The 16,755-nt window shown below is 37.7% G+C and overlaps 1 protein-coding gene across 8 annotated transcripts in view; it reads right to left on the bottom strand.

The window, feature by feature from the left end:
* Positions 1-16,755, bottom strand: part of LOC118797268 (band 4.1-like protein 3) — a 64,383-nt gene that overhangs the window by 28,661 nt on the left and 18,967 nt on the right. For 7 of the 8 annotated variants that reach the window (XM_036556557.1, XM_036556561.1, XM_036556558.1 and 4 more), the window contains 3 exons: positions 6,838-6,995; positions 2,988-3,131; positions 66-170 (listed from right to left, as the gene is read on the bottom strand). In XM_036556557.1, coding sequence (XP_036412450.1) covers positions 66-170; positions 2,988-3,131; positions 6,838-6,984 — 396 coding nt within the window. In that variant the 5' untranslated portion in view covers positions 6,985-6,995. The remainder of the gene's footprint in view (positions 1-65; positions 171-2,987; positions 3,132-6,837; positions 6,996-16,755) is intronic. The other variant, XM_036556564.1, reaches the window with a different exon arrangement.

Genomic DNA, 16,755 nt, shown 5'->3' with positions numbered 1-16,755 from the left:
CTGGGAAAAGAGGTAAAAAGAAAAGTGATAAGGGTGAAGAGTAATGATAAACTCTGGACTTGTACCTTCTGGTTTTCTGCATCGCGGTACGTGAGGCCAAAGTAGTCCTTCTCTAGGAGATTGAGATGGTCACATACTTTATTAAAAAGGACCTGCCCTTTGGCCTTCTTCTGTTGACACAATACAGAACAGAGCTCTGTATTAATAACACAAGGGTAAAAGTGGTGATGTGTGATTTTGAAAGTCAGTCTAAATTAAACTGCAGTAAAGCAAAGCTTAAGCCCCACTGAAGCTGGATTATTTGTACCTGCTAAAGCTCTGTAATTTAATGGATCACAGAAAAGATCCATAATGTTAATCCAGTACAAAGTGTCTATAGTTTCCTAAGACTGATAAGCAACAATTCCAGAGTGAATAACCTTCCTTAACTGACTGAACCTGGATCTCTTCAAGTAATGGTAGTTCTGGGTTGTTTTTTTATTTAGTATCACATCTGTGGGGTAACAAAGACAAACAATTCTGGGGTATGACCTTGAACTCCATTTGTGACAAACAGAGATTACACAGAAACGTCTTCTTAAAGAAATCGGTTATAAATTACCTAACAAATGACTCTGATAAAATTAATCCAGCTTGAATAGTGCTTAGGACCATTAACCTACTCACAAACATGAATGCTTTGATGGTTTAATGGGTCAAATTTCTCTTTAAAATGCCACGTACAGTCATGCATTTATGTTCTCTGTAACTACGTTCAGCGTCTTGCATTCATTTTTTTCTAAATAGGTGGTGTGTTTTAGAAAAAAGAAACCTATTTTCTCTCAAAGTCTCAACTTTGTTTTGGTCTTGAGTTCTTCCCTCCTGCCCATCCATGTCTACCTAAATATCATCCAACATGCACACAGAGGTGTGTGTTGAGCTGCTGTGGTTTAACTTGTGTGAAGGCAGTCAGCTAATCTGACAGGAACAGCTACTGTCAGAGCAACACCACGTCCCATCAAAATAATCCCCATTACTTCTGAGCTTGCTCACAACTGGAATGAACAACCAGGCATATGATACTACAGTTAAATATACTCCACACCAGTAACCTAGCCCAGCTCATATTCTTCTCAAACACTAAAGTCATGGAAAAAGAGCAAAAGATGCTGCAAAGATTCCTTGTATTTCCATATCCGTTGGGTTATGCAGAATCATAGCAACTAGGAACACTATGGTTTCATATAACTTGTTCACACAGCAGTACTAGCTGCAATCCAATTAGCAATGCTGCTAGAAAGAATGCTAATCATGAAACTGGGACAATGTAGCTGATTGTGCACAAAACTGCCAACCGTAATTTGGGATATCAAAGCTAACAGTGGGGGGAAACAGTGGGACTCCGAACAAAGACTAAGCTGGTTTGGCAGATTAGACTTTCTGTATGCATCCAGGCTTGGAAACAAGGTAAAGCTTTTCTGCTGAAGAGACCTGACTGCTGTGTATTAGGGATGTAAAATGAATCATATGTTAATCATTATTGCAATTCATGATACTATTCATAATACTGATATCATATAAGTCTTCGAATTGCAACATATCTAATCAATCACTGAATTTTTTGTTGTGTGCTGTGAGCAACCTGACCAATTACAGATGTTCTTTGGTCTCATTTTATCATAACAAAATAATACAGACCAAATCTACTGAAGGCTAATCATGAAGTTGTTACATCAATCCTCTCCAATTTGTCACCTACAAGTTCACCAGTGTGTTTTTTCATATATTGCGATCTATATTTTGCATGTAGCAAAATAATCACAACACAACTAATTCCTTGATGATGCAGTGAACCTTTATAATTCAACCAGAACATGCCGGTTTACCACTTTTTCAGTCTGGTCAACTGTAAGAGACTCAATTCTGAGCTAAACACAGAAGCTAAACCACAACATCAAAGTATTTGACATCTTCCCAAAGCCAAACCCCTGACTTCCAAACTCTCACAAACACTCAGTAATCTCCTGCTGAAATCCACCCTGGCACTAAGGAGATCTGAGTTAAGCAGTGCTTAGTATACCAGTCTTTTAACCCCAACTGCACCACAACTGTTATTTTCCCCCCAAAGAACATCAATAAGCTGTCGAGCCCACCAGGTCAGTGTATTATGAGCTATAGGGATAGCTATAGACTGAGATATAGAGTCAATTTATCTTAAATTTGCAGAGGTGTCAAACCTTGGCCCTACAGGGTCACAGTACCGTCAGTGTTTGCCCTCCTATAACAGCCTGATTCAACTAATTAGCTTATGCCAAGGCCTTCATAAGTCGACTCCAGGGAGAAAACAAATAACTTAATAAATCAACCTGCGACATGTTTACTGAGGCACACTGCATATTTAAGGCTGAAATGTTTAGTTAAAGCTAAAACACGAGTCAGAAGGGTCTTCAGTCTTCATTTTTCATGTTTAATCATTCAACCAATCATCATTGCTTGTATATCCAAAAAAGGAATTCTTCTATTGTTATGATGTCAGGCTTGTTACAATAGAAGAACCTGGTGCTACACAGAACCCTTTAATCATGCAAAGGGTTCTTTGAGTGTTCATGTTCTATAAAGAACCATTTTCTTTACTAAAGAACCCTTGTAGAACCATCATTTTAAGTGTGCAGTTCTGTAAACTTCATTTTTTTCCATTCACTTTCCTTTGATTTAATAAATAGGGTGAAATTAAATAAACAGGGTGATTTCTGACTTTTGCAGTGTTGTTTACTCATCACTTAATAACATTCCATAACATTAATTTTTAGAAAATAATAAACATAACAATAATTACACATTTTTATATTTCATATTTATACTTCGCTTTATACACCTCTCCTGTTATTATGCCTATTTCATTAACAATTTCATTTCACTGGTCCTGAAAAATAAACTAAAAAGTCCCCGGTTAGTCTTATTCTGTCTGTCCCCACCTGTTGGGGCCCCCCGCTCCCGACCCTACCCACCTCGACTGTGCAGGTGTAGTCGGAGCCGTCTAACAGGGTTATCCTGCACTGCATGTTCTTCAGCCTGTGGGTGCTGCCTAGAGAGGTCCTGGAAAGCCTGCTGCTCAAAGACTTCTGGGATATGTAGTCCTCTTCTCCACTTTGCTGAAGAGACATAATGGTGGTTTAATGCATTATTAATCAATTCAAGTCACAATTTGAAAACTTACAGCCTTTAAAATCCCTTTTTAACCTTCAGGACAATACTTATAAATTAATGTATAATTAATTTATAATTAATTAATTCAAGTAAACCAAAACGAAATTCCACATATACTGCACCTCATTATATGAATAACACATATTTCAGCCTCAGTGAGTGCTACTTCATTATGCAGGTTGTTCTGTGTGCCCTTGGCTGTGGTGCCAAATCACGCTCAGTGGGGATTTAGCAAATCGAGTTACATAATATGAGTGTTCGTAATCTAGCAAGATCTAGAAATAGTGTGCTGTAGGAGTGCCTCTCAGAGGAATTCAATTCAGGTACAATCTGTAAATCAATTTCACTGATAGCCTCCTACTGTCTCTCTAAAATATGGAATTTGATTATTCAACCATAATTAACTGTACATCATTACTTTATACAGTGCTGTGCAACAAAGAACACCCTTCATTTGTTAATTTCCAGTCAAAATGGCTGTTAAGTACAAGTTATTCATTTTTCAACATTTTCAGCAAGGCTTAACTGAATATTCATTTTTTTTCAGTGTTTAGTGTGTCCAGTCTTTGCCTTTGACAGGCTTTCAGTTTTTCAAATAAATCTGCAGGGATGTGTTTCTATGTCTCCAAAGTCCAGTCTCAAAAGTTGCATTTTCTGCTTCTCAGCATCCAAACAATCACAAATACATTCAGTGATGTTGAGATCTGGACCCTGGGGTGGTCAGTCTAACGATCTGAGAACACCAGCAGCTTCTCTTGTTTTTTTTTGTCAATTTCCTTTTCTCAGTAATGGTTCCTCATAGTGTTAAGTTGTCTTCTCACAGTTGAAGGATGGACAGAAACACCTGGGGATTGTTTTAGATCTGAAGCAAGAGTGGAGCTTGATTTCTTTCTCTCTCTCTCTCTCTCTCTCTCTCTCTCTCTCTTTCTGATGGTCTACAAGGTCTTGCATGGGCCCCATTTTCTCTGTAACTTTTGGAAACTCTAGTTTGTTTATTTCACTTATTTTCGTTTGCGGGCGGATTATCTTATCTAATCTTTTCAGAAATAGCTACTAAAAAACACTTACTTAATGGCCATTTTGACTGGAAATGAAATGAATGAAGGGTGGTCTCTGATATTTGCACAGTACTGTATTAATAAGATAAATGTGCGTATCAGTGGCTCAAAATAAGACAAAGCATACACAATAGGATGTCTTTTTCTGCTCCTGAAGTCAGGTGGAAAGACTGTAAAGCTTTTCTAAGGTAAAGGAATTCTGAATGGGGCATTTTACAATTTCCAAAGCAGGTAAAAGGTGCTGACAACCTAAATTTGACTTTCCAATAGCAATACTACAACAATTACCTGTTTACTTGGGTTAGCTCCAGTTTCAAAGTATGACTAAAGTACTCCTTGAAAAGTAACATTAATCACAATGGGACATGGTGGTGAGAGCAAAAGACTAACAAACAGGCTATAGAGGACTCATTCGTACAGTAATGAATGAGCTTGGAACTTAACTACTGTGTGGCATACAGTCAAAAAGAAACTTTGTCAAGGCCTTCGACTATGTACCAGCCGTAACAGTGGTAATTATTTGTGCAAGTGACAACAACAAGAAAATGCCAGCGCCATAACGATTGAACTTGTAATCTATTGATCTTCGATCCTTATTGATTATCTACTAGTATTTAAGTAGAAAAGTAATCTAATCTAATTAATGTAAAGAACAGCTAATGAATGTTATGATTAAATTGATGCTTAAATGGTTTAAAAAGTTGTTGTTTAATGGGGCTGTATTTCACCCTGCACTGTAGCAACAGAGATATTGTGAGCAGTTTACAGTTTTAGCCATGATCATGCCCATGCTGGGGGAATTCAAAGGAGCATCACACCCAAAATCCAGAATTTGATTCCTGTGTGAACAGGTGATTCCTTTTTCTGCCTGAACTAAAAAATTGTGAATTAACACTAAGAACATGAAAGGTAAATTTAGGGTCAAAATGAAATCAGATTTGTCACAAAAGAAACAGGTTAAAGAAATAATTTACGCAAACCAGAATAAAATATTACGCAGATATAGATTTGTTGTGATGTTGTAGGTCAGTCTGACTGTTAAACGTACTGTTTTTCTAACCGCCCTGCTTATTTTTCTTAAGCTAAAGCAACTGTTATTGTGATAGCTGTTATTGTGCCCAGCTACAGAATGTTTTTCCACTGATATCAAAGAGAGTAGATATCAACCTTTTTGTGGATTTTGTGTGGAACGCCCCTTTAAGACCTCTCTACGACCAGAAAGCCCTGAGCCAAAAAGTTTGTTTACTGCATATCAGAGTTATTAATAAACACATGAGAGAGACATTCTAGATCTGTGGGTACGCCGGACTCTTTTTATATTTGTGCAGATAACTGCATAAATGACTAGTTGCATAAGTATGCACAGGAAGTTTCAGAATTTCTCATTTCTAATCGTTTCATGCTGTGGGCTCCTGCTGTTATACCAGACCTTTTAGAGTCTAGCAGTAAGTGTGACTCACAATTTATCACCTCTTCCTAACATTTATTACATATTGTGTATTACGTAGCTATTAAACATGTAAAATACAAACATTTAGCATTTAGTATAGTGTAACACACAAAAAAACTGCGTATGAAAAAAAATATATAAAAAAAATAAGAGCCAATTAATAGAAACCAATGAAACTGCTTAGAATAGGAAGCTCCACCCTCCCTCTCCCCAATGACAATATTTCTATTTAGGGATGCACAATGATATTAAATCATATTGGTATCAACAGATAATTGCTTAAAATAATCAGCCCTGGACAGATGTTTAGATTTTGCTGATATTTCAAACTGATATTTGACAATATTTACTCTGGAAGAGTAGAATCCTGGGCTACTGTGCTACAAATACCTGCATTTTATTCATTCTTCTGCATTTGCATTGTACAAAAGTAAATGTTATAATTTGAAAAAAGGGTTCTTCCACTGTTACAATGTCAGGCTTGTTACAATAGAAGAATCCTTCTTGGTGCTACATAGCACCCTCTTCAAAGAGGTTCTACATAGAACCATCTACAGCACATTCTCCATCAGTTTGAAGGGCCCTTTCACGACACAAAGAACCCTTTAATCATGTAAAGGATTCTTTGTTCATGGTTCTATACAGAACCATTTTCTTCAGTAAAGAACCTTTGAAGAACCATCTTTTTTAGGTGTTTAGCTTACTACGGTCTCAGTAACAACTTTCAAAATCAGTGGTTAAAAAAGTTTATTACGAAAAGTATTACTTCTGTGATTTCCGTAAAATAATTTCATTATATTAGTTAATGCCACGAAGCATGTAAGTTAAAGACAAAACACAGCTGCAGAGGACCGTGTTTAAGAGGTTTACTTCTGGTCTGCTGCTGCTAAAACTGTCTGAATGCTCCTTGGAGGACCAGCGCAGGAGAGTGAAGGACATAAACAGCATTTTTAATTACTATTACTATTAAGTGATTTTGACACTTCACCGGAGACCTAGTTAATCTTTCACTTTCTTCAGGCCAAAAACTTTAGTTTTCTATATTCTTTACAGTGATATGGTGTGAGAAAGAAACACCTTTTTCTTTCTCAGAGAGAAAGTTAATAAGACGGGCAGGTGCAGCTGTGTGCTGAGCAGGCTCACCTGGTGCTGTGTGGATGGGCTGGTGTGTCCACCTATGAAAGGCACGTCTGGTGTTTTGGGTGAAGGAAGTGCTTCAGCTGGATGGAGCTGCTGGTTCTGACTCTGATTCTGCTTGGGTTCTGAATCCTGGCCTGCACCAGCAGTCATGGCAATTCATACTGCAGGAGAGAAAATGAGGAAAGAAAGGATACTTAATCTTCCAGTATATAGATTTATGCAAAGGTACTTAATAAAAAACAAAATACAGGCTTCTTAATAGTTATTTCCTAACCAACCTTTTCCCTAATTATGTCCATAACTGAGAGGTTATACCAAAAACGCATGTGGAAAAACAGGGTGCAAACAATATATCATGGCTATAAGACACAAATTATAACTTTATTATTTTATAACATTATATTGAATATTTGTGATATTTAAGTGGTTTGATTTATGTTGTAATGTACATGTGGCTCTAACATCAGGAGAATCACTGTTAGAACTGTAAAGGGACAATATCATCATTTTTAGTTTATTTTATTCCCTTATAACATACATGGGTTTATGCACCAAAATGGTCTTAATTCATGTAACAGTATCATTTTCCAACCTCTATTTATCCCTTTGAATTAACAGGCTGTTTTTGTTACTGTATCTAAGACTCATAAGATAAATGAGCTCTGTTCTGATTGGCTGCCCTGTATTGTCTCTCATTCATAAAGCACTAAGAGCTAAAACACTCCTTAGAACTTCAGTACGAATGCATGGGGCTAATCTGCTGGAGGCTGAACAGTTGAAAAGATAAAAATATGAAATCACAGAAAAAATTTATTCAAAATGGGCCGTTTGCAGCTTAGTTTCCATAAATGGACTGTATGGACTGGGTAGTGAATCATACATTTTAAAACAAATGCACATTACTTTAAACTCTTCTTTCAAAAAAGCGAGGAAAATGTGTTTTTCTATGATATGGGCCCTTTAGTGATTTCACGGTCTCTTGCCAGTCTCTTTGGAAACACTACAAGTGAGAACGTTTAGCAAATAAAGTACTGTATGACAAAAGTTGTTTAATCGTTGAACATGTAAAATTATATCAGCAAACATTACTGGTTACAGGAATTTTAAGATTAAAATTGGTATCAGTTACAAAATTTTCATACCAAACAGGCATATGAAATTAAAAAGAAATGCAAAAGAGAAATGCAAAACAAAATGACAGCCCACACTTGTCAGCTCTGTCACAGGTATTTCACTCTGTGGTCTAAGCAAGTTTCGCTGGTCTTAACCACCTGGTGTATGATAAAAGAGGAATTACACAGGCAATAAGGGAAGGAGGAACGTGTGCACAGTATCAGCCAATTACACCCGTCACCCCCTCTGACTGCCCCCTCTCAGTTCCATCGAACCTATACCACATCCTTGTCTGCTACTATATACTACTGAAAACGTACCCAGTCTCTTGTCACAAGTGCACTGTAGAGCGTATGCTATATTATGTTCAGACCTAAATTTCTAGTCTTTTGAACGCAAGTCCTCATCTTGCCCTCTTGAGCTCCCGAGACACAACACTGCAAAGTTCTGCCAGACGCAGACATTACTGGGTGAGTTATCCTTCACATTCTTGCCAAAATGCAAACAAACTGAGGCTACTCTTAACAAATAAGGCATTTTCAAGGTGGTAAGTGATGCTGCAAATCTGTGCAAGAATGAAAACGATGCTCTGAACACAGACAAATATTTATCCAAGCCGAGGTTCAATTAAAGTGTAACTATTCACGTCGGGACAAGCATCTCACTTAGAAAGGCAGCTATCCAAACAGCCTAACAAACAGATCCATCTATACTGTGGACGACTAACAGCAGTCCTGTACTCCCTCTGACATTAAATCTCCTGCTGTGTTCTCCCTCTCATTCCTTACACACACACACACACACACACACACACACACACACACACACACACAGGTGCGTATATCGCCACAACGCATATGTAAGACATCATCACACCACACATGCAGAACAATACTGAATAAATAATGTCAAGCCTGTATTATAGGCGTTGTTCACTCAGAGCACAGGGATGAGGAAGAAGAGTCAACTTTCTACATTTGTAACTGCAAAGGCAGCAACACAGGTAGTGGTCAATATATGGGCACATATGTGAGTGAGAGAGTCTGCAGCTGTAAAATGAACAGCTTGCTCTCACTGCTCTAACCTAAAATCTAATTATACTTTTAAATCTTACTTTTATAGGCTAACACACCATGTTTTACCTACAGACAAATCAAACTGATGAGCAAAAACAGTTAACATGACAATTTTACTTGATTAAAAAAAAAAAGTTATTAAATTAAGTTAAAAATATTATTAACAGTGATGCACCAAAATGAAAATTCTTGGCCAAGAATCAAAACTTAGTACTGAAAACCAAAAACAAAACAAAAAAACAATACATTTTTTACATGAAATAAACTTACTAAAATACAGTACAGTATATTGGCTACAGTATGTTTCACAAAATCCAATGTCCTCAACAACAGAGAACAACAGATGGCTACAGATGGTGTAGACAAGCTAGAGCGGGAACGTTCCTTTCTGCTTCTGTTGTTTTCCTATGGTGGAGAAATCTTTAGGTGTTGTACCCTTCTTCCTACCTGGCATGATCACTGAAAACAAATAGCTCATATGAAGTCCCTATGAAACTGAACCACACAGCCGTTTATCTGCTGTCGCTCAAACTGTTTGAACTTGTCTGCACTGACCAGCACAGGAAAGCAAAGGAAATAAACTATTTTTAATCACTACTTCTCATTTTCATTAGCACTAAAATGACTTGTCAAGCCCTGCCTGTTTAATCTTTGCTTTACTAAAAAATCTAACCCTTTTCATTTTTTCTGCAAGTCCTTGCTATTGGCTAGGGCAAAGGCAGAATGCCAGATGGATGCTTCTTGCTTCTCCACAGCCTCCCTTCATTTGCCCTCCCTCAAATGTGCACACACAGACACACATAGCTCTATTTTTAGCTCAGTGTTTACACACAGAAGTGTGTGTGTTCAGCGAGCGGGCATTTGTGAGGACGGACTGCAGTATTCCCAGGAATGCCACAGCACAAGAGTTCCAGGATCACTGTGGAAATGTTAACAGCAGGCCAAGGTATGTGACACAAAATGCTCACAGCAGGGTCACAGGGCATTTAAGGGTCAACAACAACAACAACGACAGCCACATAATTCCTTTTTATCTGCCCTGTGCCTTTGAAATTGATCTCACATTGCTTGGTAACTTTGTGGTACTCACAACGCAACACAGGAATAATGGACAGCTAAGCAGTGGAGAATATGAACTGAAACTCATGTCATTATACCTTTAACTATCTGGACAGTAACAATGTGATATCATGATATAGAAAATTGATCATTTTTGACTGTTTCTTTTGGTCCCTTCAACGTGAAATTTTAACACAATGCAAAGGGTTACTGGAGTTTTTAAATTATGCAAAAGAGTTTTTGCGCGCCAGGATTTTATGGCCTGCTAGTGCCTCCACTGTTAGATAACACAGTGCAGAGGCACAACGGTAACCACAACATAGCAAAATCCATATCATTGAACAATGTCATGCCAGCATTCACTTTTCTACAGGTATTTCTCCCATCCATATTGATTAAATACATTTGAGTGCTGTGAACTGTAAAGATTTACTGAGTAGAGGTTAACTCTAGTGCTTTTACTGTTCGCAGCCCAGCAGTGATACCGAAAAAATGTCAATGGATTCGCGAGCCTTTTTTAATGGCTACATGAACTGTGACCTGGCACACTGCCTGCCATGCCTTCTGATGAGGTGCCTCTGAGAGAGACAGGCCATTCCCTACTCAGCAGCTGTGTGGCTGATCGCAGGGTTGGACAGTGTGTGAAACCAGCAGTGATGCAGCAGTCCAAGTGGAAAAGAGCTGGAGGAGAAGGCCAACAACATTGAGTCTGCAATGTGATTTAAGTAGGTCAAAACTGAACCATAGGGCCTGAACTGGTGTGGGCTGGAGGAGTGTTGGCGACACTAACGCATGAGATATTGACTTCCTGTTCAACAGTAACATCAGAGGAGAGAGGGAGAAGGTGTGAGAGAGAGATAACTGTCATTTTGGTGACACATTGTTTCATAATGAATATTCAGAAAAGTGTATTCTCTTTTTTCAGTAGACAGGTCATTGTGATCTCCCGAAAAAAAAAAAAAAATAGGTTGGTTTTTTACCTTTTAAAAGCTTTAAACCTAAATGCACTTCAGTGGCCTATATTTATATTTTCAGCATTACAGGGAAAACGACTGAAAAATCACACTAACCTTATTCTGATGATTTGCACTGAACTGTGTCAGCTAGGTTTGTGTAGTCTGGACAGTAGCTGCTGATGCCAGTAATGGTAACTTATAACTGGGCTTCTGGACAACTGAGTGACTAGCTGACACGGTCTCCGTTTTCTTTTTAAAATCTTGAAACAATGAGTCTGCTGCCTCAACTAAGGCCTTATTGACCAGCTCGCCATGTGTTTCACAATAACATGACTCACCCAGGATTATGACGCTACGTTAGCAGCTTTTGCTTTCAAGCTGGGCTTTGTAAAGATCGGCTGCTGGGCAATTAATTGTGATTTCAACTCTTTCAGTTCATTTTTGGCTGGGAATTCATCTTCGTAGTTTCTCTGTATAGTTCACAAAAAGCCTCTCAGCGTTCCCCTTCTTTGGAAGCATGATCTCTATTTGGCAAGATCTAGGTGCTAGGTCTCACACATCTTCTGGAAGACTTGTGTAAACTGCAAAAGGAAAAAAAATGGCACTACACGAACTGGCTAACGTTAAATTGAAACTTTCTATATTGCTAGAGCGCAAACACACAGCAGTGCTTTTGGGGTAACTATGCTAACAAGTAGTAAATTAAAGAGCAGCAGGACAGTTGCCACGTCATGTCACTCATGAAGCTGACCGGCCCACTAACATAAGCAGTAAGAAAGTGTTGAAATTTCATTGCCTTTTTGAATGCAATGTAAATTTAAACAGGATGTGATCTACCAAGTCAGCTATTCTGGAAAATCTTGGGTGGTTTCAGCCCATTAGCTCATCACGATGAAGATTACTCCTGAGAGAAGACTGAGGGCTGCTGAATCAGCAGTAACTAGCTGCATGTCCCTGAGGCCAAATCTACACTCGGACATCTGTCAGTGCTACTCTGGCAATTTTATGCCAGTTTGTCATGAAAACCACACCGCTAAAATAAGACCAGCGTGGAGAGGAGTGAGCAGTACAGTGCAAGTTTGGAGAAGGGAGAGAAAAAGAAAGAGAGAGAGAAGGGCTGCAGCCATCTGCATGCTTGCATTTTTTCAGCGAGCTTTTGATGTAAAAATAAAAAAGCAATGTGATAGACACATCTGGCGGTGTGTCAGTGAGGTGACACGAGCTGAACTGCAGGTCCTTTGTGACACACTGAGGCTCAAGTTGTGCACTGATGGTTTTGTATCATTATTAAACCTGTTGGGCTGACAGCTGTTAATCAATAAGAGAGGAAAGCAAGCACTTAGCTCACCAGCAGACCCCACACTCAATTAATTAATCCTAGTTGATCTTGTATGAACCAGGACTGCACCATATGGGCAAAATACTACTACTGTAATAGCATTGCTTCATACTGTGATCATCGTATGCCTTGCAATATAGTAAAAAAAATGGGACTACATTATTTTGACCAACACAATTCACTTCTGTTGGATTACATGAATACATTAGTCATTGAAACACCCAAGAAAACAGCCATCTGGAACTGTGATTGGTCAGGATTAGAGCTGAACAATGTGGGCAAAATATCTAATTGTGATTTTCTGACCAATTTTACAACTGAGATTTTTCTCTAAATTGAGGTTCAGGGCTGATTTTCAGCAGTAAAGACCAAAACATCCACTTTTTTTCTGACTTGAGGCTAAAACATAGCACACCACATTGCCAGTTTGTTTTTTTTATTTTCTCAAATAAAAACACAATAAGAAAATACTGCACTCTTTCAAACTGCAATTTCCATATAAAAAAGTCTTAATCAGCCCTAATCAGGATGCTCATATCAACCAATAGAAACCATTGCGATTGGGCTTATTTTAATACTGCACTCCTCTGTAATATCAGTACCGCAAAGACCGATTTCACAATAACAATAAACAACCAATATATTGTGCAGTATTCCTGAGTGATATCTAAAAATAATTACTACAATACTTAAAATCTGGAAGAAATCTAAAATAAAATCTGGATTATATTGCCTCCACCCCCAGCAAACACACATACAGTCCACTGTGGCTTAGACATAGGCTACGTTATGTGCTTTCTTTAGTTTATATGTATTTGAGCATTATCTAATTTACTGCACATCTTTCATGAAAATCACATATTAAATAATATAATATTGAGCACCTAAAAAGCAAATTGTGCAATAACAGCTCCCCTTGTGGAGAAACTTCAAACTGCTAAACATGCACAAGTAAATAAGGGAGTTACAAAGCCACATTCATGATTTTACATATTGCTGCTGCTGTGACAAAACCTCATTTTAAAAGGAAATACAAGGTTTTGTTCCTACAGTGATCATATTTTATAAATCATTACATAAAAAATCACTGTAGCTATAGGTTTATTATTATTATTATTATTATTATCATTATTGGTACTAATAGTAGTAGTAGTGGTGGTATTATCATAGTTTACAGTATTATTTGTTAATATGTGGCACTACAGGTTCTATTGCATCTGTTCCAAAGTATTACATTTCAAAAACAAACACTGTAATGCAAATTGTTTATTGTGAAATTGTAATAACATAAAAACATTTTCTGCCTTACACGTACATATCACTTAATATTACTTAGCACTAGTACAAACACATTCCAATCCATAAAAATAGAATGAATCATAAAAAATGCAAGAAACCCAGCAGCACATGTATGTGCCTACTTTCCATTCAGCCTCTGCAAGACGATTTCTTGTCTGGATGATAGCAATGTACACAGGGTCAAAAGGTCAAATGGCTACACAGAGAATGTCAAAAGAGAAAGGTCATCTGGCTACACACAGAACCATTTATTTACCCAGCCTGGGGGGGAAGCACAGAAGGAACTGTTACACTGAGAACTGTGAGCACAGACAAAACCCTTACACTGCATGTGAATGTATACATGTATGTTTTGACTGAAGTCCACTATCCGATGTGCTGTACAGACAGCTGTTTGTCCATTATAAGTAATATTCACACTTTAGCAAGACACATTCAAGTATCAAGATACCTACAGGCATGATTTTAACACTACCTTGAAGAAATGCTAGAAGACTGCAACAGACTAGCCAAGCGATGGAGATTCAACTGTTTCAGCCAGTGCTTTGCCATGTCCACAATCCACAAACAGTAAACAAATTTAGTTTTGTATACTTATGGCATGCAGGCATCACAATTATTATATAATTGCCTGAACACAACGATTTGAACTGACCGTAATTATTTTCCACAGTTTTCACAATGATATATTTAATCTTGTAACAAACATAATGTGAATGTGGTGCGTTTTAATCACTTGGATTGAGACAAAATTCAGGTAAATAAAAGAAAGCAGAAAACACACTTATTAAGACACGCCATTTCTAACTTCTAAGTGAGCAGCGAGCGAGCAATGAGTATGTTTATTTAAGCTCAACCTGTGTCCGTCACCAGTTGGGAGCTAGATATCAACAGGAAGGACAAGGGCCTGGCCATTTTAGGCATGTTTTTCTACAATGAACGAAAAAGATATTTAAATTGTTTATTGCTATTATTTATATAACAGTTAACCATCAGCTAAAATTTCACGATTGTAACAGGCCTAATATGGCTTTTAAACATTCAAAATTTCAACCAAATATAATCTCCTACTGAATGTCTGTACACATTTTGAATACTATCCTCCATCTTCTTAACACTGATTTCATCATGTAGCTTATGTGACACATGAAATGCACTGCAATGCATTTCCACGTCAGGCTGCTGCCCAGTAAAAATCACTTCTTATTTACATAAGGTTCAGAAATTCTTTGCTGCTCCACTCTGCTGCCAGTCCCACAATTCTCCATGCAAGACAACGAGAGGCAGAATGAAAAACACTTCACTCTGTTAAAATGCAAATGTATTACAGTATAAGAGGAGCCTGTTCATTATCCCCTATTTTCACAAAGGCTTCTGGAAGGAAATCAAAGTAAGTACATCAAATGCCCCTGCACTACATTGCCTGTGTGAACTGACTGATCACAGTGTACTCAATCACACTGTCCATCATGCAAATCAGTTTCTTCTCACCTCTAGCTGAGCCTGCATGAGCCTGTACTGGGTAAAGCGACCCTCTGACCCTGATCTGGGTATAGTAAGTGAACATTAGCTTCCTGAGGGTCAGTCCAGCCACACATGCAGAAGAGCTAATGGAGTTAGCGGGGCACCACCGGGCATCGGCACTGCTGAGTGAGTGGGCAGAAGTTTGAGTCAGCCAACTGCTGAGTACAGGAAATAAAGGAGCAACCAACTGAGATGCTGACACAGGGCAGACATTTGCCTTTGTCTTATGCAAACTGCTGATGGTATTTGCTATAGATCAAAACGGACTGTTCATAAGCACAAATTACACAACTTGTGAAGACAAAACATGAAAATAAACAACGAAATACAAGTGACATCTGTTTTGAAGCACCCCACAAACAAGGTGAACATGCAAACACCTATAGTACCAGTGTGCTCTGTATTGAGCTTAATATCCTATTATAATGGGGATTGTTCCACTTCTTAAATCTGATTAGCTGAGCCAACTGTTGCCAAATACTTCACATACACACACATATGACCACACACACACACACACCATCTGAATTCTGTATATTATAGACGTTGTACAAGGGGTGGTCAATATGACAATATTTGTTGTTGTAAGTCCTTTTAACTGGATTTAATGCAGTGCAATATATGAAATGTCAAATTAAATTTAAAAGCTTCTAAAAGCTTTTTTTAATGTGATACTACTGCTACTTATTTGGCTGTACCAACTTCAAACCTCACAACAATGAAATATCATGATGTGTCTTTAAGTACAATGATGTTACATTTTAGCCATCCTGTCCACTCTTATGCAAAGTTGTTAAAAATATTTTGCTGCTCATAACATAATCTTTCACTGCGTTTCTTGGTAACCACAGTTTGCTGTTAAACTACACTGATGGTAGAAAAACTGTTCATTGTGATTATCATAAAACTTAATAATGAAGTAATTATTTGTTGAACATTAGTGTATTTTATGAAAATTTGCCACCAGTTATTAAAACATAAGCCATGCCAGACCTTGCATTACAGTTAAATCGGAAAGTCATAATATCGGCCAATACCGACGGTTTTATCAATATCTGCAAAAATACTGTCAATAATTAGTGACATTTTTGCTCCCAGCATCACTAGGATTCAAACAGGTGATCAAGAAAATCAACCAAACTTCTGCATATGACTGTAAATATACCCAAACTTCATCTTTAGCATGAGAATACCACAATATAATGACATGTAAAACACAAAAAATACATTGTCTATGAAGAGAATTGATGAATAACAGGACACATAAGAGTTAATTAACAAAAAACAAAACCTGAACAGACTTCTGGACAGACATGATCCCCCTGTGCGACAATATTTTCATTTGAGCTGTTTAAGTTTAAGAAACTTTAATGTGACCATAGAGAAGAGACAGTCATTTAACAATAAACAGCTGGCATGTGACAATCATAAACAAACATAAAAGTGAGAAACAATTATATAATTTTATCAGCCAATATTATCAGATATATTACTGGATTTTTTTAGCCTCTAAAAATCAACACTGTTATCGGTCGGAAAATGTTCATATTGCTTA

Source organism: Colossoma macropomum, unplaced genomic scaffold (assembly GCF_904425465.1).
Source record: "Colossoma macropomum unplaced genomic scaffold, Colossoma_macropomum, whole genome shotgun sequence".
NCBI classification, from domain to species: domain Eukaryota; kingdom Metazoa; phylum Chordata; class Actinopteri; order Characiformes; family Serrasalmidae; genus Colossoma; species Colossoma macropomum.
The sequence above is the reverse complement of the archived record's forward strand: the minus strand, read 5'-3'. Positions and strand labels throughout refer to the sequence as shown.